The 23828-nt window shown below is 35.0% G+C and overlaps 2 protein-coding genes across 4 annotated transcripts; one reads left to right on the top strand and one right to left on the bottom strand.

Moving 5' to 3' along the window:
* Positions 1-534: 534 nt before the first annotated feature.
* On the bottom strand, positions 535-12883 carry LOC140746368 (phosphatidylethanolamine-binding protein homolog F40A3.3). Of its 3 annotated transcripts, none has more exons than XM_073078490.1 (5): positions 12733-12883; positions 9323-9419; positions 2700-2823; positions 2116-2329; positions 535-1377 (listed from the first exon to the last, which is right to left on the bottom strand). In XM_073078490.1, the coding sequence occupies exons 2-5, from the start codon at positions 9401-9403 to the stop codon at positions 1239-1241; spliced, it is 558 nt and encodes a 185-aa protein (XP_072934591.1). In that variant the 5' UTR covers positions 9404-9419; positions 12733-12883; the 3' UTR covers positions 535-1238. The 3 variants fall into 3 exon arrangements, with proteins under 3 accessions (XP_072934591.1, XP_072934590.1, XP_072934592.1); XM_073078489.1 differs by having other exon boundaries at positions 9323-9444; positions 12733-12876; XM_073078491.1 differs by lacking the exon at positions 12733-12883 and having other exon boundaries at positions 9323-9576.
* A 3500-nt stretch (positions 12884-16383) lies between these two features.
* HDAC3 (histone deacetylase 3) lies at positions 16384-22892 on the top strand. The gene is made up of 7 exons (XM_073078488.1): positions 16384-16890; positions 17460-17648; positions 18770-19044; positions 19657-19844; positions 20527-20667; positions 21319-21428; positions 22050-22892. The coding sequence occupies exons 1-7, from the start codon at positions 16650-16652 to the stop codon at positions 22211-22213; spliced, it is 1308 nt and encodes a 435-aa protein (XP_072934589.1). The 5' UTR covers positions 16384-16649; the 3' UTR covers positions 22214-22892.
* Positions 22893-23828: the final 936 nt, after the last annotated feature.

The raw sequence follows: 23828 nt of genomic DNA, 5'->3' as shown, positions 1-23828 counted from the left end.
AAAAACGATTGTACATTTTTGGATGTAATTTCGCACTCAGTTTAAGGCTTGAATTAACACATAGGATCCTTATCGTGGTAAACGCGGCTGTAGCCACGGGCAAGAGCTAGTTCAAACATATTTCAAATTAAAAATCCTACAATACCGCTACCTTCAACTATTGATTTTATCTTCGCACTTGCTATTCTTAAGAATTAATTGATAAAATTAAAAAAAAAGAAAAAGAAATAATAACACTTCAGTCTTACCCTATCTAGACTCAAAACTTTAACAAACAACTTGAAAAAAATGCATGGATACTATGAGTACAATATAATATGCGTTACTGGGTGCTGTAGGTAAATAAGGCCTCATATTAAGTAGTATCTGACCTCACGAATGACATCATATCCAAAAATTCATCATGACCTCAAAAATTTTAGTCCTTACACGACCTAATAATATACAACTTTTTATACAAATTTCATGAGGCCAGATACTAACAAAACCTCATAGGCCAGATACTAAGAAAAATAAGTCTCGAAGCGAATTCGAGACTTATTTTTCTTATATTTTTGATGTAGAAAACGAGCATGCAGTCCATCTGATAGTATGTCGTACTGCTGCTTATGGACATCTATATTTAACCCCAGATAGGACGATTACAACGTTACTACTCTTGAGGACTGAGTTGAAAGGGGTTGTATCTTCTTTATTACGGCAACCACTTATTCGACAGGTGGTACTTCCAGTGAACAGGTATCACCGCTCTCCGAAGCCTAGCGTGAAGTAATTCTTGTGTTTCAGTTTTAGTGTGGATACCAGCAGAGTTAATAAATGAGCAATCATCTTAGTTCTCAAAGTGGCAATGGATACAGATGCATAGACTACTGAATCCCCTACAGTAGACTACAGTCTACTTCAGATAAAACCTCTATTCGAAATAGGGAATTAGAAATGAATTATCACTTGCTTAAACGGTGAAGGAAAACATCGTGAGGAAACCTGCATATGTTAGAAACCTTTAATTAAAGTTTTCAAAGGTATGTGAAGTCTACCAATACGCACTTGGGCAGTGCGGTGGACTATGGTACAATCCTTTTCATTTAAAGATGACGCCCGTGCCCAGCAGTGGGACATAGTGGGTTGATGATGATGATACAAAACAGTCACCACATCTCGACATCATGCTCATTTTCTACTACAACCTTATAAGAATACCACACTAGTTGTCTACCTACAGCCTCGTGACGTCACGCCTAGTCTCCTAACTGCTTGTAGAGGATGGGCACGTAGTCATCATACTCCGCTTGGTAGAAGTTACCGGCGATCGGCACGCCCAGCTTGTACTTCTCCGCGAACTTTGCGATCGAGAATAAGCCGCGTTTGTCGCCAGACCTGAAAAGAATTTAGGAGTATAAAAACAATATATACATCTGAAATCTTTGAAACGGTCTTAAAGGCCGTATCTGAAAGGTGATAGAATCCTTATAGTTTTCAATTGGAGGTATAGTCCGCGCCAAACTGCTAGTCCGCTCTGAAGTTGTTGTGAGCTGGTGTAGTCATACAATTTGCTATGGCGCCGCGATTCATTCCTATATTCAGAGCCGACTAGCAGTCTTACGCGGACTATACCATGGCCATTCGTATTTGTAGCGTAAAACAGTTCTTGCGTTTCAGGGGTGTGGGTGCCGGCTGACTTACATATTATGGATGTAATCATCTTAGTTATCTGGAGTAGTAACACATGTGTGATCAGCTTCAGCTTGAACCTCTATATGAAGTTGGACATCCATGAGCGGCAATGGATGACCACTTACAATGACTATTAACCCTATGGCCGTTTGTCCACCGCTACCGTCACCTGAACGTTGCCGAGAACGAGATGACGGCACCGAAGTAGCGGTACATATATTTATTATAGCCGCGTGTCCACCGCACATCCGTCACCCAAGAACAATAACTATTAACAGTATCAGTGAAAAGCACGAACTACTGCATGGTGGTAGCACTTCCGGCTCTATCGCCTCATACTTAGTTACTTCGTCTTTGAATTCTTTAATTATTTCCAAACGCAAGTTATATCATCATCTTCATCTGTGAACACAATACGAAAGGAAACTATGTGTAACTCACGTGTTGGTTAGGCGAGGCTCGTCGAAGGTCAGCTTGCCGGGCTGCTTGTACACGAGGAACACGTAGCGGTGGAGCCCCGTGTCCGGCGGCGGGCCGGATCCGACGTACGCGGACAAAGTCTCTCCAGAGGCTACATCGCCTCCAGGGATGTTCCCGACGAGCCAGTGGTGCCATTCGCGGAACTTAGGCTCCTTGCGGGAAGGTGCGTCGGGGTCTGAAAACATAGTACTTTAGGTTTAATAATAATATTATTTTCTATATTCATAGTCTCACACAAGGACGAATACGCATAGAACCAGAAAAAAATTCTTCTGGTGAATTCACCATTGATTCGCACCTTGAATATACATCGTTTACCACGCATTGGGTTCCAGTCTTTTTTTTATAATATAGGAGTAGCAGACGAGACTTGATGATAAGTGGATTAGATATCTTCGAGAAGACAGATCTATGTATCTAATATAAAAATATCTAAGATGAGTTCATATATCTGTCTGACCTCGGCATTATAATCTTATAACTTAATAGTATTAAACTTTATCCAAAAGCGCTTGCAACACAAAATAAATACACAAATATCTCACCAGTCATAGCAAGTGTGTAGAAGTGATCGGGGCTAGCGTCCCATTTTACCGTCGGTACATCCTTCACCTGGGTGGGAGTCAGCTCATTGCCTTCCTTCACTTCCACGCCGCTTGGGTATTTCACCTGTAAAACATGTAAGTTATATAAAATATCATATTCTAGCAAAAATAACAGAACTTAAAAATTACCTATTAGCAGTGTTATGTGCTGCTGTGTTCCGGTTTGAAGGGTGTGGAAAGGGACACAGACTTTTCCGAGGCGTTCCAGCTTAGTCGTCAGGGGTAGCGGCGCATCTATGGCCGACCTCAGGTAGGGATATCTAATCCTATCTGGGGTTGATTACAGATGTCCATGGGCGGCAGTAGCCACTTACCATCAGGTGGACTGCATGCTCGTCTGCTACTCTTATATTATAAAAAAAAAACCTACATTCATAGATACATTTACAGATAAATAATTGAATGAGGCAGGTCTGAAACATTTATTACCTTATACCTATATGTATTAATTATATATTACTTATGGTGCCAAATAATTATGTTTTAGTTCCATTACCATTTCTGTAATAAACTTTATGTAAGATAAGTTATGTAACTTTATGTATGCTGGAAGGATAGCATCATTTTATGAGCTATTTAGTATCCTAATGAACAAAGAACTTGGCTTAAATTAAAGAAAACGTTTGTAATTTCAGAATTCATATTTTGTAGTTGCCAAATTCTAGGGTGACATTCTAATTTGTATATTAAACGAGAAATATCCGTTAAAAATGATCAATCTTTCTATTTTGGAAACTGCTAAACCGATCAATTTTGGAAAGAAAATCGACGCAAAAATTTTTCATTTATCTTTTTCTTGAAATAGGTAGAGAGCGCTAAATCTTTTTGATAACTACTCAACTTCATATTATTAAGAATTGCTTGTGATTACTGCTAGACTACTACGGTAAGTTTATTCTTGTGTGAAGGTGAATTACTATTACATCTAGGTTGTATATACTACATATGTATAAATATGAGCTAAAGCCTCTTGTCCCTGTACCGCTATAGGCTAAATCTTACTCGTATACATAAAATTCTCGTGTCACAATGTTAGTTACTGTACTCCTTCGAAACGACTTTACCGATAATCACCAAATTTTATATGCATATTCAGTAGGTCTGAGAATCGTCTTCTATCAATTTTTCATACCCCTAAGTGATAAGGGTTGTTCACATTTAACATTTTTTTTATTTATATGGCAACACAACGTTTGCCGGGTCAGCTAGTTATTGTATATTGTATTTTTATGATATAGGAGTAGCATGCAGTCCACGTGATGGTAAGTGGCTAATACAGTCACAGTATACATTTGTAATGAAGTAATGAATAAGGTCGACCACAGTTGTGCCGCTACCTCTGAGGACTAAACTGGAATGCCCCGGAAAAGTACAGAAAGTAGTAGTATCAATTTTATTTTAGAATAAGTGTTTTAAACACAGACCTGGATTTTGGTCTGTGATTTTAAATGTGTTATTTATGTACAACTCGCTTACTCGGATATCATCTTTGTTCCATAACAATAATACCTATCAATTAAAAATAATAATATCTAACAAACAAGACGCTTGTATTCCATATTTCATACGCAAACTCGCTAAGAGTTATATCAAATTATTAATCACTAGCTGACCCGGCAAACTTTGTACCGCCTGAAAATCTATTTATCAAATATATTTCATATAAAATATAGCCTATGTTACTCGTGGATAATGTAGCTTTCGAATGGTCAAAGAATTTTTAAAATCGGTCCAATAGTTTTTGAGCCTATTCATTACAATCAAATAAACAAACAAAGTTTTCCTCTTTATAATACTAGTATAGAAGTATAGATTAGCGGGATTCGTATAATTTATTTCATTACCCAGTGATTTCACTATGATGATACAGGATGTCAAGATTGACATAATTGGATACCGGTACATTACTTACGTACCACAGTAGGTACAATTACAGCACAACCGGTGTTTACTGGGCAGTCGGTACATCGTATACAGGTGTCATTGGACAAATGACGTGATTAGACGTTGATTGAATCGTCTACGGTCGACAGCTTCCTCGTTAGCACGAGACAATGTCATTAGCTCATTATCCCAATACTAGGCACAGATCTCCTTTCATTCAGAATAATATGCGTCAAGTTTTGCAGACGAGCATGCAGTTGCAGTTCCACCTGATGGTAAGTGGCTACTGCCGCCCGTGGACATCTGTAATCAAACCCAGATAGGATTAGATATTCCTACCTAAGGTCAGCTACAGATGCACCACTACTCCTCAGGACTAAGCTATAAGGTTGGGAAAAATATGTCTCCTTTACCACACCCTTCAAACCAGAACAGAGCAGCGCTTTACGCTGCTGTTATAAGGCAGAAATAGGTGTGAGGGTAGTGCCGCCAGAGTCAAACCACAAAGATTCTACCGCAATCAAGATGTGATTCAAATTAAGTGTCGATTGAACCTTCACATGAAGGTAGGAATATGAAGGAACTAGTAATTTTTTAAACTTAAAATACTGACTGCTTAAAAATGCCCATGTCAATTCTTCACAAATTTGAGGAAGCAAACGACTACCCCCTATGTTTAAATCCGTTAAGCCCTTTGGACTGAAGACGTTCCAAAGAACCAGACATACATATATATTATACTCAAAAAAGATTCCCACCGCTGTTCGGTAAAAGAAACCTACTTGTTTGAGAGATCTTCAAAAATGTTTTAAAAGGTATGTGAAGTCTACCAAGCCACAATTGTCCAACGCGATGGACTATGACCTAATCCTTTTGAGAGGTGGTTCCTAGTAGTGAAACAATAATAGATTAAAGATGATGTCAATCAAATGATAATCGTTAAGAATTTTGCAATTTGGTTGGAAAACCACTATAATTAGCGTTACAATATTCAATCCAAATTTATCGGAAGTTGTTTGAATGAGCATAAACTAAGATTAGTTCTCCAAATTAGGTGATTTAATGAGATGACTCCGTATAACAAAGCCTTGACAAAAATGATTAGGTATCATTATCATTAGTAGATATCATTATTATTCCGTTAACATGATGACAGTTGTTAGCGAAAATAGATTGTCATTAGCGTGATTTTTAGCAACAACCAATTTTACCAATTGACAAATGTTGCAATTTTCGGACCACTGTCTGTCCATTGTCAAAATTGGGAAGGATAATGAATAGTCTATTTTCTATCCATTTATAATGTTATTTCTGTTTCTTGGTCTCAAAACCCTACAGAACCCTACATTAGTTCTTATAATTATGAACACAGATCTAATGTTACTTTCGTCGTCTTCAACCCATTTATTATCTCACTGTTAAGTATGGATCTCCTCTCAGAAGGAGAAGGATTAGGCCGTAGACCACCGCGCTGACCAAGATCGAATTGGTAAACTTCACACATCTGAGATTTTTTATAGAACTACTAGTGGTGCCCGCGGCTTTGCCCGCATTTTAAAGAAATAATATGACATACATAAAACGGAAAATTTGTATCTGCATTAGAATGACAGTGGTGCCATCTGTCGAAAATTGTTCTTACCAATTCCCAAACCCTCGTGGGCTCTTGGACAACGACTTTGCTAAAGATCATCACTTGATCAAATGCATAGTTTCCGAGTCTATAACTACTTACGAATTAAAAATTAATTAAAAATAAACCTTTTCCCACGGACTAAATTGTGATTCTAAACCATTCTCATGTCTCCTTGAACACACACAACAAATTTCATCAAAATCAGTCCAGTCGTTTAGGAGGAGTTCAGTGACATACACACGTACATAAGAAATATATATGTCGGAGAAGGACGGCTCTCATCGACATCATTGATAGAATCTATAGGTTTTGTGGGCGTTGTCATAGGGTAGATGCAGGCACAAATACAGTAATCACAATATTTATTGATCTTTACATTTATGACTTCGGATTTACAAAATAACTATACTATGCTACTAATATAACTTTACAAACAAAGGATTTGAGCAGCAGGTTCAAGGTAGTGACTAAACGCTCCAAAGCACAACGAAATAATGATCCACCTCGATCACTCACATCAGTTCTTATCCATGTTTCCCCACCGCGCCGCCACATACCTCGACTCCACTAGAGACCTCTTAAAGTCTCTGCTCTGATTCTAATACAAAAGCTATACAATACTGTTAATTATAATTTAAAGCAATTAACCCTTCGATTGATCAAATAGCAATAACATTACTAAAATACTAAAGTAACAGTATAGCTAAAGCTATATTAAATAACTCTGACTCTTCCTCCGACATATATATATATATATATATATATATATATATATATAAAGATAATGCGCGAATTCTTTTCGGACGCTGTTACAGAACTGATATATTCGTTTTTTTCGGACGCTGTTACAGAAACTGATATATAATTTCTGATACATGACTTTAAAAAATCAGAGGTGCTTTCCAAGGATTCGAACCTGGCACACTCGGATTGAGGGGCAAGTTTGGACTACCAAACAACCAATATTGTATTGCATACTTAAAACTTCTTGCTCTTCTTGAATGTTTAAAACATTTGTTTTTACCTAGAAAATATTGTATTTTCATCTGCAATATTATCTTATCTTAGGTCACATCTTTTTATCTATCTAAAAAAGATTGTATATTTATTTTTCATGATTATTGGAGAACATTGCTCTTGTTGAAGGACAAGCGTTTAAAATACTCAAACGAATTGAGTAGTAAAATTTATGATTTTTATTGTTTAACGGTAAAAAATATGAAGTTATTCAACGAATGACAGTTTTTGTGTACAGACAACAGGCACAGTACAAACAGGTACTGTGCTTAAAATACATCTTGTTTGGAACGTCTCTGATGTAATCCAGTGATTTTCAACCTTTTGCAAAGGTCAAAACATTATTTTTTTACTGAGGCTTCGCGACCATGATCGCCGATACGATAGGTGTCGCAACCCTCAACGTGATTGATTTAATTGGCACTCAAACTGGCACTCGGAGTGTTCAGTGCCATCAAATTTTCATTAAGTTTTTTTTTATTTTTAGATTTTTTTATTATGACAACTATACTATGGTATTTGCTATACTATGGCCATGCATTGGCAAAAGTTTGAACTGTCTACCTTTTACGTTTCAATAGATAAGTCGAAAAACGCCGAAAAATAGCTGTTTGTTGTTTGGTATTCAAATTCATTTTTACTATTGATTTTTTTTTCCTTTCTTTTTGAACATAAGTGCTCATCATCATCAACCCATTACTGTCCCACTGCTGTGCACTGGTCCCCTCTCAGAATGAGAAAGATTAGGCCATAGTCCACCGCGCTGGCCAAGTGCGTATTGGTGGACGGTATGTGAATACGGTTGGGATATTTTTCTTTATAAATCTCTCAGGTATTCAGGTTTCCTTACGATATTCACCGTTTTAGCAAGTGATAATTAATTTTTAATACACACGTGATATAAAACACAAGTGATGTAAAAAGTGAATTTTACAGCTAACACTATAGGCCGACGTTTTTCAATGAAATTGCTAATGAGATGGAAAATTGTTTTACAATTGTTCTTGCAATAGCTAATGGAACATGGTTCCCATTAAATTACTCCTTCCTTTAAAATCAGTCTTTCCATTTCCCTGAAGGCTACGTGTATTTTTATTGTCACGCAGTTTTATATCCGCATGCGGGTCTTAGCATATGTGTGAATTAATCTGTTGCAATAATCTTTTCGAGTCCCGCGTTCATATGATCTACATAGTTAGAAAAGTATCTATGAAACGATAGGACGCATGCGCATGACACGCATGCGGACCAGTACATCACGCAGGCACAATCGCGTGTGATTAGAATAAATATAGTTTAAAAAAACGAAAGTACACGCTTTTATAGAAATCAAACTTAAAAAATATAATATAATCTTTAAACTTTTAATGAAAAATTGTATTAACAACAAAAAAATATATATTTAATTGTAAAAAAAGCGTGCAGTGCCCTCTCGGTAGTTATAAATATTTTACTGACAGACATGAGCAGAAGGACCAACACTTTGATATTTTCAAAAGCACCTCAAGCTTTAGTTTCTTTAATTATTATTTTATTTCTACTCCTGTTCACATTAAGCATCCACAAAGCGTCAAATAATTAATAAGGATGTATGTTGATATCTTTCTACTGAAAAACGGAGTTACTCACTGACAAACATACAAGTGAAGCTAATATAAAGCGTGTAAAAAGGCCCTAAGTTGCAAAGCTTCGTGTAAATTTATTACTGCTTTGAATTTGAAATAGCACGAACTATTTAATGCTGACCATGGTGGAGAAAAATGGACTTATTTATCAATTTGATTATTTATATACCTACACACAATTTATTATGCAGAGACACAAGAGTGACAGGAATATTGGTTCAATGTTGAAATGTTTCATAATATGTATTTCCATGCTGATATATTGCACATTTATTTATCTACAATTTTTTTTTGTTCATGTAGCGTGATTAAAAGTTTAGATACAAACTTGTTCAACAAAACAGGGGTAACACAAAACTTACAAAGTTTTGTTTACTGTATAAAAATATAAAACCACTCACCGTTACAAGTGCAGTCGGAGCCTTGGGGATGACATCGGGCACGACGCCATGAGTCTCGAAGGATTTCGCGACCGTCGACATGGCTCTCGCAAGCACCCTAAAATTGACCATAGTGGTGGTGGCTAGTAACAAAACAACACATCTCAGTATTCGACCCATTGTAAAGTGGACGAACACAAGTACAGTTATAGAGAAAACGGTTAACGTCGGCGAGCTGTGAGCGTCGACTGTTGTCGGCTGCCGTGATATAAATCGCGATAGCTACATATAACCAGTTTGTAAGTAGCGCGAACAGGTACTGGTAAGTGGTAAAGTGTTTAGAGAAACGGCTAAAGGCCTCTACCTACGCTTATGTAATTGTGTCATTCGTGCATCAACGAAATAACAGAATGTTTGCATGTGCATTGTAATTGCATGGAGATAGTACATGATGGGATCTTAATGGATCCAATATCTTGAGTAACAAAAGCCTCTTTTCAAGCCATTGTATTTGTAAGGATTCAGGATCAGGATAAGAAAAAGAAATTTAATCTACATAGGGTTATAGGTTTATAACTAGGCATTTTTTTAAATTTGAACTTGATTATAAATAAATTTAGTTTATCTATCGACAAGGATTGAAGCATTAACTATTGCATCATTTCAATAAATATATTAACAATAGATACCATCTACATATAACAATTTATTAAACTTTTCCACTCAAAATTTACACTTATGATCACAAGTGTACATTGATAATCCTAATCATAACATTGAGGCTTTGTTGTGGGAGTTGATTTGCCACAGATTCACATGTATCAAACATAAATAACAAACTTTATAACATTTATAAATGGGTATTATAGTCCTTGATATATTTTTTGCACCATGCTTATATTCTTGGATCTTGATTGCAAAGGGCAAGACTAGAGATGGGCAGAGGGTTTAAACCATCGGGAATAAACCGGGTTTTTACCCGGTCGTTGGGAAGAAATAGGGTTTAAACCCGAAAATGGGTTTTTATTCGGGTATTTACTATTTTCACGCATATCTATCCTTTTTTAAGCGCAAGTATTACTTTGATGATGATACTGTACTAAATATGGACTGTAAAAAGACATTTACAGCGCCAAAATGCCATTTTATCACGCCATTATAGATGCAGACTTAAGTAAGAAGCCAATTAGCGTATGCTTTTGATGCAAATTTCAAACAATGTCCATAACAACAAATACTAATAATAAAAAAAACGTTAAAAATAAATGGGAGACGCTATACAAGGACCCGCTTTTTTCAGCATATTTCGCTTTATCTATTGAACCGTAACACGTAGACAGTTAAAATTTTCACAAGCCATTTACTTCTATGGTTGCTATGAAAGAATATATGACAATTGGATGGTACGGAACCCTCCTTGTGTGAGTTCGACTTGTATCAGAAAACGTGTATGTTTCCTTGATAAAAAGTAGTATATGTCGTCCTCTGACTACAGTATACAAAATATTTATTATAGGGTGAAATTTTGAAGTGAGCCTTCAAGACCAAATCCTAAACTATAAGGATCAGCTAAAAATATGAAGAGAGTTACGAGGCCGATATTGTGAAAAACTAAACTGCATTAGTTTTTCAAAATATCACTTTTCCTTTGTATATCGTATCAGTTTGTCATACGAGTATATCACTACTTTCTAGAATTTGACCCTTGTAAGCGACACTATGCGATGATGGAATAATACAGTGTGTGATTTTTTTTAAATGAACTTGTTCGATTCCCCGATTTTCGAAAAAATCTAATGATGCAGTTTTAGTTTTTATCACAATTTACCTCGTAACTCCTTTCAGTTTTTTTTCAAACTCCTATCTATGAAAAAATGACACTTAGTTATTTTAGACAAATATTACGACACCTTAACTGTCGACATTTATCTAACCAGATCCGAATGTATTAAAAAGATTTACAAACATACAAAATATGCGCAAAACACGTACGTGTGTGTGTGTGTGCGTGCGTGCGTGTGTGTGTGTGTGTGCGTGCGTGCGTGTGTGTGTGTGTGCAAAAAAATGCCAGTTCATCTGCTCTTAACTGCTTATTACATTCATTTATTATTATTTATCAATGGTTTATTTAAATAATATTAAAAGTAGTCCAACTACTCAATTTAAAAATACAAATCCTAACTGCATAAAAATGAATTGGAATGTGTCAATAACAATCACATACTAAGTTAGAAAGTTGAATATTTTAAATTTCTTGCAATGGACACTTGGTCTACTAAATAGTTAATGACAGGCGTGCGAAGATGACATTTTTTTATAAAAGTAAGCCACTTGATGGTAAAAGGTAAATTGCCGCAAGACATCTATTACTATTCAATAACAGCAGTGTTAAGCGCTGCTGTGTTCTGCTTTGAACGGTGTGGTAAGCATGACATACTATTCTGAGGCATTCCAGCTTAGTCATCACAGATAGTGGCATATCTGTGGCCGTTTTAAATAGGTATCTAATCCTATCAGAGGTTGATTACAGATACCCATGAGTGGCAGTAACCATTTACCATCAGGTGGACTGCATGCTCATCTGCTACTCCCATATTATAAAAAAATATATATGAAACAAGTCCAGATGTATGGGACCATCCACGTGTGAGTTAGACTTCCACTTAGCCAATTATTTGCTTTTCAGTTATATTGTTTAATTAGTTTGATGACCTGCATGGTGGAGTGGTAATCTAGCCACAGGTCTGACAGAGGTTTCAGGGTGATTACCAGCCAGGCAGATATCTAAATAAGTAAATAATGAATTTAGTTCCATGTGTGTGCGTATTTGTGTGTATGTTGTGTCCATGACACCCACAATATAGGCAATCGTAATGTGGGGCTCAGTGTAGAAAGCTAATTTATTTTTTTGATTATTCAATTCTCCTTACTTTTTGTTTGTATAATAATGAGTTTAATATGATTTTATTTGTACTACTAAACGCACTGCATATTCATTTACGCTTCTTTACTGAATTAACATAAAAAATAGGGTAGGCGGATTATGTTAAAAACTCCGAAAACTTAAGTGATTCTATTTTAAAGTACTGTAAAGTTATAGTGGAAATTTCGGTAAATAATTTCGATAAATATAGGTTCCCGAGAGTTGGGAGACCCATACTCAGCTGTGCGAGTGGGAATGGGATGTAATATTGAGTACTTTGTAAGCACTAAACGAGATATCTATAACCTCAAACCAATACCTGTTTACTTTTACAAATATATCTAGAGTCATATCGAATACATTACGTAACTTGAGATAAGTTTAGAGACAAATAGTACAAAAAATATGAACCTTGATACCGATATGTTCAATGGATTAAATTCTTTAGGAACTCATTGAAATAACAAGAGTTTGAAGAATTACAATGTTATTTAGTTAAAGTACTTACCTGTAATAAGACTGGTTAGTGAAATGCGAAAGATATTAAATTAATGGATAATAGATATAAAACTGAAGTAAGTTAACAAAACGCCGAACGCCGGTATGGTGCAATCGACAGAACATTGATAATCCAAATTCCAATACTGATTTACTGATGGTAGTGATGTTACTGACCACCAGTGTTGGCAACCTGGGAGATGGCGCTGATCGTACCAGGGGCGTAAAATTATCGTATCTGCCGAAAAATTATCGTACATTTCATAAGAACGCGTTAGTTATTAATGAAAATAGATATTTATCATAAATGTATATTGCACTCGACCGCCCGACCGGCCCGACACGTCATTTTTCGAGTTTTATGATTTTTACATGGGTGCACCGCGCACCCGGGCGCGATTAGAGATGTTAAAAACTTGTTGAATTTTGTGTTCTGTGCAAAGTACTCGAGTACGTTGTGAGTACTTTGGACTCGAGTACTGACTCGTTTCTTTTTTATATGAGTACTAAAGTACTCGAATACCAAAAATGGCCGACTCGGCACATCATTAGGCGCGATGCACGCGTGAGGGATGGCGCGAAAATTTGTGCGATTCAAAAATTTTGCGAAAATTTATGTTGACGTCACGCTACGAAATGACACTTGACCGCCTGTTTTGGCGTAACGTTCCGTTTACCGTAATAAAAATATATTTTTTATTAATAAATAGCCCTTTTTTCGCAAAAATGATCAATGAAAGGCATATATAATACGTATATGAATTCATTAAAACAGTTTCCCAAAAAGTGTCAAGTAGCCAATTATCGTACATTTTCGTACGATAATGACTCGCAATCGTACATCGTACGGTGGTATCAAATTATCGTACATGTACGATAATTATCGTACGGTTGCCAACACTGCTGACCACTGATAAGCTCAGCCTAGACTGAGCGATTTGATTTAGGGATGCGATCTGATATCGATTGATAGTTGATAGATTTTCAAAACGATACCAAGCAGATTATAATAACGAATTTTATTCATTTCAGGCACCGTAAAAATTTCAATCGATAATTTTTAAAACCACAAAAATATAAATGATTGCTTTTGTCATATTGATCGTTTGTGTCGTTCCTATTATGTTGACTTAGATAGACATTATATTTCTTGCGGAAGGCGGGTGACTCTTTTCAATACAGAGCTGCAAATATTTTTCACCATTTCAACATTTCGACTTAATTTTAAATCGATTTTCAAATCGTTCTATTTCAGAAAAAAATCATTCATAGTTCGATTAAAGTGATCGAATGCCTACTGATTACTGTAAATAAGGGTTTAGAGTATACTGACAGTATCACCACAGTATAAGGATATACAGTAATTTAACTCGGCCCTGTCCTTGAATTAGATACCTACGGTTGCGCTGGGCACGGTAACGCGTTAGGGCTGCCTGCCTACAGTTTTTTAATTACATCTGCATACTTGACTTTCTTTTTAATTTTTTGATTGTAAATGTTGTATTTTTTTATTTATACAAATGAATGCTATAGTTAATTATATAGAAAGTGTTGAATGAAAATGCATGTTATGTTTTTTAATATGTATATATTACGTAATAAAAACTATTCTTATAATTGGGTACTTGACAGTTACAACAATAAAATATGAAATATGTTCGACATGATAGCTTATAAATTAACATAAATTATGCAAAATTTAGTTTAAATATTTAATACAATATTTAATAATAATTTTAATTAGAGATGCGCCGAATAGTGGTTTCACCGAATAACCGAATATTATTCGGTTTAACTTTCACCGAACTGGATATTCGGCCGAATGATTCGGTTTACCAATTCATTGTTTTGCCGCGTAAACAGGTTCTAATATTTCTTTTATAGTGTCCATTATTGTCAATTTGCCAGTTACCTGTGTTCATTAAAACTTTGATTTAAGTTGTAAAAAGAAATACTGATTTGAGGTTTAAAATAAATGTTAACTATACTAACTTTAGAATCTATACAAATAATTAAAATTTAAGTGTCTGTTTGTAATGTCAAAATAACAACATTTTACTAAGACCATATAACATAAAAGGAAAATATAAAATATACGGTACATACGGTACTTTTAACGAAAAAAAAAATTATTTCAAATTTGGTTTGTTCCGGCTAATCTTTAAAATGGCTGTACTGATTTTGATGGGACTTTCACTGGCAATTAGCTGATGTTATAGACAGTAACATAGGCTACATTATGGAAAAAGAATTAGGGATAAGCGCAAAAAAGTTAAATCCCATGAAAACTTCAGAGTATTTACACTTTTAACGCGGGTGAAACCGCGGGGCACAGCTCGTAAGTAATAAATATGTTCTTTTAAGGTTTCAAAATAAATGTTGATTTGAAGTTTAATTGCTTTATGTTATTAAATTATCATAGGATTTCTTTGACTTAAAATATAACATAAATCTTACATAAGAAGTTTTGTGTTTTAGTTATGTACCGTGTCGTGTATACACGAAAGTAGACATACCTACTCGAACCGAATATATTCGGCACCAAAACCGAATAATTCGGCCGAATACAAATACCAAAAAAGATGCCGAATACGCCGAAAACCGAATACCAAACGAATATTCGGCGCATCTCTAATTATAATCTATACTCCGATTCATAATTGGGTGTCCAAAATGTAAACAAAGGTGTTGACCTATCAAGAAAATACCTTTCAAATGGTAGTTTCTTATTTTTGACGATCTTAAAATAATACAACAATAATAAAATATTGATCTAAATAAATTAAGATCAATTCTCATTTTCTAATATTTATATTACCTCATTCAGAATAGTCCCTCGGCGGCATATCGCGCGAACAAACGGGTGCCGAAAGGCCGCTAAGCCACGCCCTCAGCCTTTGTTGCGCCGCGCGACGACGAATAAATACGACGCGTGCGTTGTGCAAGCAAGCCCTTCGTTTATCAACAGTTTCGAGTTTTATTTTGCGCGGGAATAATAAAAGTTGTAAATTGGTCGAAGAAATAGTTTTATTCTATTAATTCAGAAGAGGGATAACCTCAAATAACAAGCTCTGACACCTGTCTACTGAACCAAAATTACAACAATCATACGTATTTTTTTAAAATATCAAATTGTATTAATTAAAAACTAATCTAATTTAGTAGTAGTAGTACCTAGTAGATTAAGTATCTAGTATTAACATAAAAATCATTGTAATTGTCTTACCTTTCGGAGTTTCCAGGCAGTTTAAAAAATGTTATATCTGGATGTGTTATTGACGAATTGAAGCAACCAAAAACAACACAATATAATCTATAACTTTTCTTCGCCATATTATTCTTGAAACAACAAAATATCTTACAAAACCGTCACATAACCCGCTCGTCACCGTGGCACATTCACGACACTGCGTGTACCGAGTGTTTACTTACCTCGAGGCGAGTAGGCGTGGCTTGCGTTTCGTGCGTTTGTATGAAGATAAAATACTGTATATCCTTATACTGTGGTATCACGTTACTGGTGATAACACAGAGTACAAACCATTGTTTCTTTGATTTTATTCCTAAGACAGATAAAACAGAGTTATATAATCTACACGCCATATGACGCTAATTTACATCCTGTGAACTTGTTTTCTGTTGCCATAAGTCGTGTCAATGTCAATGTCATAAATGATGCAGTTTCTTTGAATTTTTGATGAATAAATGTGGCTTTAGTTTGTGAATAAACATTAGCATTTTTTATAAACATAACATTAGTGTTCCATTTTCGAATTTAAATAGCTTACAATACTGCCAGTGTGTTCGATTGTAAAATGCGCGCCACACAATGCTAGGCGATATTAACTTGACGAAACGTTTGATTATTATTGCTATAGTTCTTGGAGTTATTTTGATTTTGAAGGAATACGTGTTCGTTTTTCAATCATGACTCAGCACCGGGTAGCTTATTTCTATAATTCGGATGTGGGGAACTTCCACTATGGACCTGGGCATCCCATGAAACCGCATAGGCTGTCTGTAACTCATAGCTTGGTTCTGAATTATGGTTTACATAAAAAAATGCAAATATATAAGCCGTATAGAGCGAGTGCGCATGATATGTGTCGTTTCCACAGTGAAGATTACATAGAATTTTTACAAAATGTTACACCTCAAAATATTCAAAGTAAGTTAACCTATAACTTTGTTTTGGTTGAACTATTGTTTACAGTAGTAAATTGATTATAGTACATAAGATAATAACATTAATATCGCCGAAAAGTAATTTTGAATATCAATGAAACATTAGCATAAAAAGATTTGAGTCTAGGATATTAGAAGGAACCTAAGAATTATGATAAAGAAGTTTATCAGTTTGTTTTTTTTTTAATTTATTTCAAATATCCCACTCTGAACAAACTGTTCAACCTATCCATCATTGTCCTCTGTAATCTAATCTGCATATTTAGTTTCACATATTCAGATATGTAAAGCAATCTATTTTGGAAAGCAGCCCTTTAAGATCTATAACAAAGAAATTATACAAATGTAATGACTTACCATCAGTTTGTCACATATTAAAAAAATGTTTTTTTTTTAATCTTATGTTCGTATCCACCATATTCATAATATGATAAAAAACTTTTTACTCTCTATTATCTACCCCCTATAACATCTACAGGCATTTTAAAAACCTGACCTATTTTTTTTTCTAGTATTTGTAAAATTTTGACAAAATTTTGTAATTATTTTCAGGTTATTCTAAAGACCTACTACACTATAACGTCGGAGACGACTGTCCGGTGTTCGAAGGTCTATTTGACTTCTGCTCAATGTACACTGGTGCCTCATTAGAAGGTGCTATGAAACTGAACAATAATGTCTGTGACATAGCAATAAATTGGTCCGGTGGACTGCATCATGCTAAGAAATTTGAACCTTCAGGTATATACACTAAGTAATAAGGTTATTATGAAACTCAGCACAAATTTCTGTGATATATTATGCGTATTTAGTATAATGTTGGTGGCCATTTCAACGTTAAATAAGATACTAATTTTATCTGCAGTCCATCACAGATTCCACAATGTTACAAGGTTAGAGTCTATAATGTTTTACTTAGTCATTGTTCAGGAGGGTGATTGAAACTTGAATTAAAAAAGTTTAAAAAATTAAAAAGGACAAACCCACTGAGTTTCTTACCGGATCTTCTTAGTAGAGGTCGCGTTCCGATCCGGTAGTAGTTTAAGAAAATATTGTAACTGATAATATTGTATAAAATATTGTAATTTGTAAGTGCCGCCGTTGGCCTATACAAAATAAATATATATTTCATTTCATATTTCATTTCATTATTTAAAAAGAATAAAATTAATATTACCTATAGTCTGATTCATAATTAGGTGTCCAAAATGTAAACAAAGAAATGTCATTGTCAAAATACGATTACAGGTAATGTTAACCCAAACAAAATAACAAGAAATAAAAACTTTAACAAACTCAACAAAAAACTTAAACGAAACTTAAAAATGGCGGCATAAAAAATGTTTTGGATCCCGATTGTATTACCATTATCAAATTTTAATTTTCTACCATAAAACTTGTTTTTATTATTATTACGTTATGGGACGAAATTAAGGTAATATAAATATTGAAAAATGTGAATTGAACTAAATGTATTTCGATTATTATTTTATTATCGTTTTATTACCTTAATATCGTCAAAAATAAGAAACTACCATTTGAAACGTATTTTCTTGATAGGTCAACACCGTTGTTTATATTTTGGACACCTAATTATGAATCTGACTATAATTGTATGATTGAAATGATTTTAATTAAAAATATGTTTCCAATCAACAATTATTTGAATTTATTTTATTTTTTTGTAAATGTTTAATGTTCTAATCACTCCTGTTTGTCTCCATGTCGCTTAGTAAGGATTGTCGTTCAAGAGTTGATATTATTTCACCATACTCATTACTCAACAATCATTGTCATCAGACCTAAAGTACTAAGGAGTGTTACATTTATATACAATTATAACTTTAATCTGTTTTCCCCAGGTTTTTGTTACGTAAATGACATAGTTATAGCAATATTAGAGCTTCTGAAATATCACCCCCGAGTCCTATACATAGACATTGATGTGCATCACGGAGATGGCGTCCAGGAGGCATTTTACTTAACGGATAGAGTAATGACAGTTAGTTTTCACAAGTACGGAAACTATTTCTTCCCGGGGACCGGAGATATGTATGAAATTGGAGCGGAGAGTGGTAGATACTTCTCTGTTAACGTACCGTTGAAAGAAGGTATCGATGATCAGAGTTATGTTCAGGTATGTTATGGTTTAAGTTTTTTGAATATAATAATGTTAAACACATACAATACAATAATTAGTGTATGAGTCATATAGTAATATAGTATAGTGTATAAGATATCAACACGTAAATATTTTTGGAAATATGCTTCAATTGGGGAATTTCAGAAAATTTATTTTGTAAATTTGGCCATATATTTGGCCAGTAAATATTATTTTTCATGTGTTATATAGTAGCAGCAAATGAGCATACAGTATACCTGATGGTAAGTCTGTTATAGCCACTCTTCGACGTCTGTGGCCAACTCTATTTAGAACAGGGATGTTTACTGAAGCCAATCAATTCATTGGCACTCCTAGAAAGTAACATGGTCAATTGTTGAAGACCATGCTACCAAAATGCAAGAATAGCTTACTGCTAGAAATAAGTATAAGGGTGGTACCTTCCAAGTGAACCACAATTGTTTTACCAGTTTAAATTTGCTTAGGGTGAAATTTGAGCCTTGAGTTTGACCCTTCATAACGGTTCCCTACACTATTCGGCGTTTATGTTTTTATATTTTTATTATAATTTGCCGGGGTTCCCTACACTATTCAATTTGTTTATGATTTTTATATGTATATTTGCAGGTGTTCAAGCCAGTAATATCAAATGTGATGGAGTTTTACCGACCAACAGCTATCGTTCTGCAATGTGGAGCTGACTCGTTAGCTGGTGACAGGCTAGGTTGCTTCTCATTATCCACGCGTGGGCACGGCGAGTGTGTGAAGTTTGTTAAGAACTTAAATGTACCTACACTTGTTGTGGGTGGAGGGGGGTAAGTGATTTATTTATTTATCAGTGACATTAGGTTGTTGCATTAATTAAACTTAATATTCTTATGACTTTTGATTCTGGATTGATGGACCATACTGATGTTTGAGTAGTAAAATAAAATTGTTCACCATCACAACCAAAAACGTTATTAATACACTTGATAGTTTTGATATCTAATCACAAGTAGGTATCATATAGAAAATTATAGGGAAATTATTAATTCCCATAATTTCACTGAGTCTTTGAAAATCAGTGATTTGGACTCAAGACATCCAGTGTAAGGAACCGGAAATACTGAGTTAATATTTCGTCAGAATAATGCCTCAATCATAGATAAGTATAGATATCTCACCGCCTTGTAATTGAAGGAAGCCATTAAATGGTTTAAACGGCTCTAACAATGGTGTAACAATGCCGGTTTACGCGGAACAATGCCGACATGTGCAGTTAAGTGGTGCAAAAACACGAAATCGAAGAAAAAGTACGGAGAAATATCGTTTCATTCGTAAATGATCTAAAAAATACATTTTTTTAATATTTTTCAATCACGAAAATAGGTGACGGTGACAATTTCAATTTTCAAAACTGGTTACATTTTCTTGTTAGGAGTGAGTAATCTTTACTAATCTATGGCCTCAATTTTAGTAATATACGAAGGTGTATTAATACATTTTAATTATCAGGTACACCCTAAGGAATGTTGCCCGCTGTTGGACGTACGAAACATCACTGCTTGTGGATGAAAATATATCCAACGAGCTTCCTTATACAGAGTATCTGGAATTCTTTGCACCAGATTTCCAGTTACATCCAGAAATTAATAGGTAATTATTATTTACGTATGTATAGATAGAAACACCATTAGTATATTAATTGTAGTATAATTTTTATAAAATTGTTGTTAGATAAAAAAAGTTAACATTTCTTTAGCAATGGCATACTTAATATTTAATAGAACAAAAGCGTGTGTATTAAAGTGAACTCTTAATTAGTTACGTTAGTTATGATTTTATCATTAAATCACCTAACTATGTTCCACCGGGTATGTAAATGTCGTGCGTCTCAGTCGTAGACTACGATTGAACTGACATTAAAACTCACCGACCGCCCCTCCAGAGTTCGGTGTTACGTCACGATGTTATAATGGTAGAGGGTAGTAGTAAAAAATCTCATTTTTTTATAATATTGGAGTAACAGATGAACATGCTGTCCACCTGATGGTAAGTGCCTACCGCCCATGGACGTCTGTAATCAACTCTTACTAAGCTGAAATGCCTCGAAAAGTATGTCTCTCTTACCACACCATTCCAACCAGACAACAGCAGTGCCTAATACTGCTGTTATAAGGCAGAAATAGGCGATATGCATCACATCTGCTACACAAGCGACATCGCGATGATTTCAACGATGTTTCTTAACCTATTTACGTTATATAGTTAGATGATAAAGTTAAAACTTGCTTTTACATTTTACAGCACAACAAATGCAAATAGTAAACAATACTTAGATGCAATCTCAAAGCATGTTTACGACAACCTCAAGATGTGTCAACTTTCCCCCGCTGTCCAGATGACACACATACCTGGTAAGGATTTTGGGTGCTTTTCCCTCTAAATATAGAAATTTACGTGGGCTTCATATAGCCCGCAAATTAGACGAGGCTAAACCTCATATATTAAAATGTGTCAAGCCGTTTGGGTTGCAGGGCGTGTTAAAGAATGAGACATACCTGTGTATGTCTCATTCTTTAACACGCCCTGCAACCATATATGGCTTGACACATTTTAATATATGAGGGATAGCCTCGTCTCGTCAAGTCACCATATATCTGTATATATGGTGACTTCCCGCTACTCGTCAAGAGATGGCGCCACGAGTATTCTGAATCACGCTATCGAAGTTTTCTGAACATCTTGTATATATACAAGTTCCGAACTGAGACTGTTGGAGCACGGCCGCCCCCCGGGCATGATCACCTAGCCCGGCGGGAGATCTCCCTTTGCCAAACATACATTTTAAACTTCACAATTTAAACAAGTCCTATGACACATCATATGTTACAGTCCGTCAAGTCGTTTATATTGCAGAGCCTGCCATAGATAAATATGATCATAAGACATTACTTTCCGCAGTCAGCAAGAATCAGGTAAAATATAGCAGAAGGTTATACTTTTTCAAATCTAATACTCATTGTAACCATTTGCAGGCGACTTCTTCCCCGAAGAGTACAGGATAAAGGAGGAACCTGACCCAGACATCCGTATCAGCCAAGAGGAGGCTGATAAGATGGTGGAGCCCAAGAACGAGTTCTATGATGACGAGAAAGACAACGATAAGGAGTCGGTGATATCAGAGACAAAGGAAGCATAGCAGTTAGACTGCCTGACTGACCCGTTAGCCATTTGACATTTAGGGTTGAAAGTTCAGGCGGTTATTGTGACTAGCATGCTTGTGAAGTGATTTCTATGTTTAAGTGTTAATCGGTGTAGCAACTAGTTGGTGACTGTAGTGATGTTAAGAACATTTGTGTGTTGAGTGATGTAGGTGTTAAGTTAGATAGTGTTAACAAATTGGTGTAGCAACTAGTTGGTGATGTGTCGGTTGGGTATGGCATGTTGAGTTATGTTCAGTGACTATAGTGACGTTAAGAACATTTGTGTGTCTAAAATCCAGGTGTTAAGTAAGATAGTGTCAACTAATTGTTGTAACAATTATGTAATTGGCCTGATTGCCTGATGTATGTCATGTTTCAATAAATATAGTGATGTTCTTAAAACAATTGTGCTTGTAAAGTGATCCAGGTGTTAAGTTAGATAGAGTTAACAAATGGTGTATCAACTAGTTGGCTTAAGTGTCTGATGTATGTCATGTTAAAACAAGTTCAGTGACTATAGTGATGTTAAGAACATTTGTGCGTATTGAGTAATATAGGTGTTAAGTCAGATAGTGTTAACATATTGGTGTAGGAACTAGTTGGCTCGATAGTCTGATGTATTAATTGAGTCTAATGTTAAATCATGTTTCAACGAGTTATAGTTTTGTTCTTAAAGCAATTGTGCTTGTAAAGTGATCCAAGTGTAATCTGTTGGGCCTTGGACATAGAAATGAAGGCATGTTTCCTATTATTAATATTGATGTCATTGTTAACAAATGGTGTAGCAAGGGTATTTAAGCATAAATAATTTTCATGTTTTCAATAGTGATGTTCTTAAAACAATTGTGCTTGTAAATTGATCTAGGTGTTAAATTAGATAGTGTTAACAAATTTATGTAGCAAGTAGGGGCCTGTAGGACTACCATGAGTTTACAAAAGTATTACTCGCTAGCGACTGCGTAAAATAAATGTATGAAAAATTGTACAGCGCCTCTGGTGGTTACTCGTAGAACTAAAATCCGTAGTGACGTAACTCGATACGTAAAAAACCTATCGAAATCAAATCGCTAGCGAATGTCATTATGATCTATTGCCATACAAATTCGGTCCCATGAGTCATTAATTTGACAGACGTTGTCAAGAAATACCGTAACGATAGTAGTTATGTTATTCACTAGCAAAATGACAATAGTTTTCTATTTACCATTTCTATAGTGGCGTTTCTATGCCAACTTATGGTAATGCTACTGAATGTTTTGGATATTTAAGAATAAGAGATTGTCATGTTTTCTGATAGTGATGTTCATAAAATAATTGTGCTTGTTAAGTGATCCAAGTATTTTATAAGTTAGATAGTATTAACAAATTGATAAAGTAACTAGATGGCCAGATTTATCCAATTCAATGAAGTTACTGTTACTGTAAGAGTGATGTTCTTATGACAATTATGCTTGTAAGTGATTCATTGATCCAGGTGTTAAAGTAGATAGTGTTAAAAAATTGATATAGATGTTAAGTGGTTGAAGTATCTTATCTTATGTTTCATAGTAATGTTCTCAAAATAAAAACTTAGATAGAGTTAATAAAATGGTTTGGTAGGCTGCCAGATTT

Source organism: Epargyreus clarus, unplaced genomic scaffold, assembly GCF_041222505.1.
Source record: "Epargyreus clarus isolate Ecla_fem2 unplaced genomic scaffold, WU_Ecla_fem_2.2 ptg000012l, whole genome shotgun sequence".
Classification (NCBI taxonomy): Eukaryota; Metazoa; Arthropoda; class Insecta; order Lepidoptera; family Hesperiidae; genus Epargyreus; species Epargyreus clarus.
Note: the sequence above shows the minus strand (reverse complement) of the source record. Positions and strands in the feature narration are given on the sequence as shown.

What these genes read in the sequence shown, in the direction of transcription:
- HDAC3 (XM_073078488.1), top strand. Translation starts at nt 16,650, where the DNA reads ATGACTCAGCACCGGGTAGCTTATTTCTATAATTCGGATGTGGGGAAC. An exon ending in ATGATCAGAGTTATGTTCAG is followed by an intron (nt 19,045 to 19,656) that starts GTATGTTATGGT and finishes GTATATTTGCAG; the next exon opens with GTGTTCAAGCCAGTAATATC. An exon ending in CTTGTTGTGGGTGGAGGGGG is followed by an intron (nt 19,845 to 20,526) that starts GTAAGTGATTTA and finishes TTTAATTATCAG; the next exon opens with GTACACCCTAAGGAATGTTG.
- LOC140746368 (XM_073078491.1), bottom strand. Translation starts at nt 9,481, where the DNA reads ATGGGTCGAATACTGAGATGTGTTGTTTTGTTACTAGCCACCACCACT. An exon ending in CTCCGACTGCACTTGTAACG is followed by an intron (nt 2,824 to 9,322) that starts GTGAGTGGTTTT and finishes CATGTTTTACAG; the next exon opens with GTGAAATACCCAAGCGGCGT. An exon ending in CTACACACTTGCTATGACTG is followed by an intron (nt 2,330 to 2,699) that starts GTGAGATATTTG and finishes CTATGTTTTCAG; the next exon opens with ACCCCGACGCACCTTCCCGC.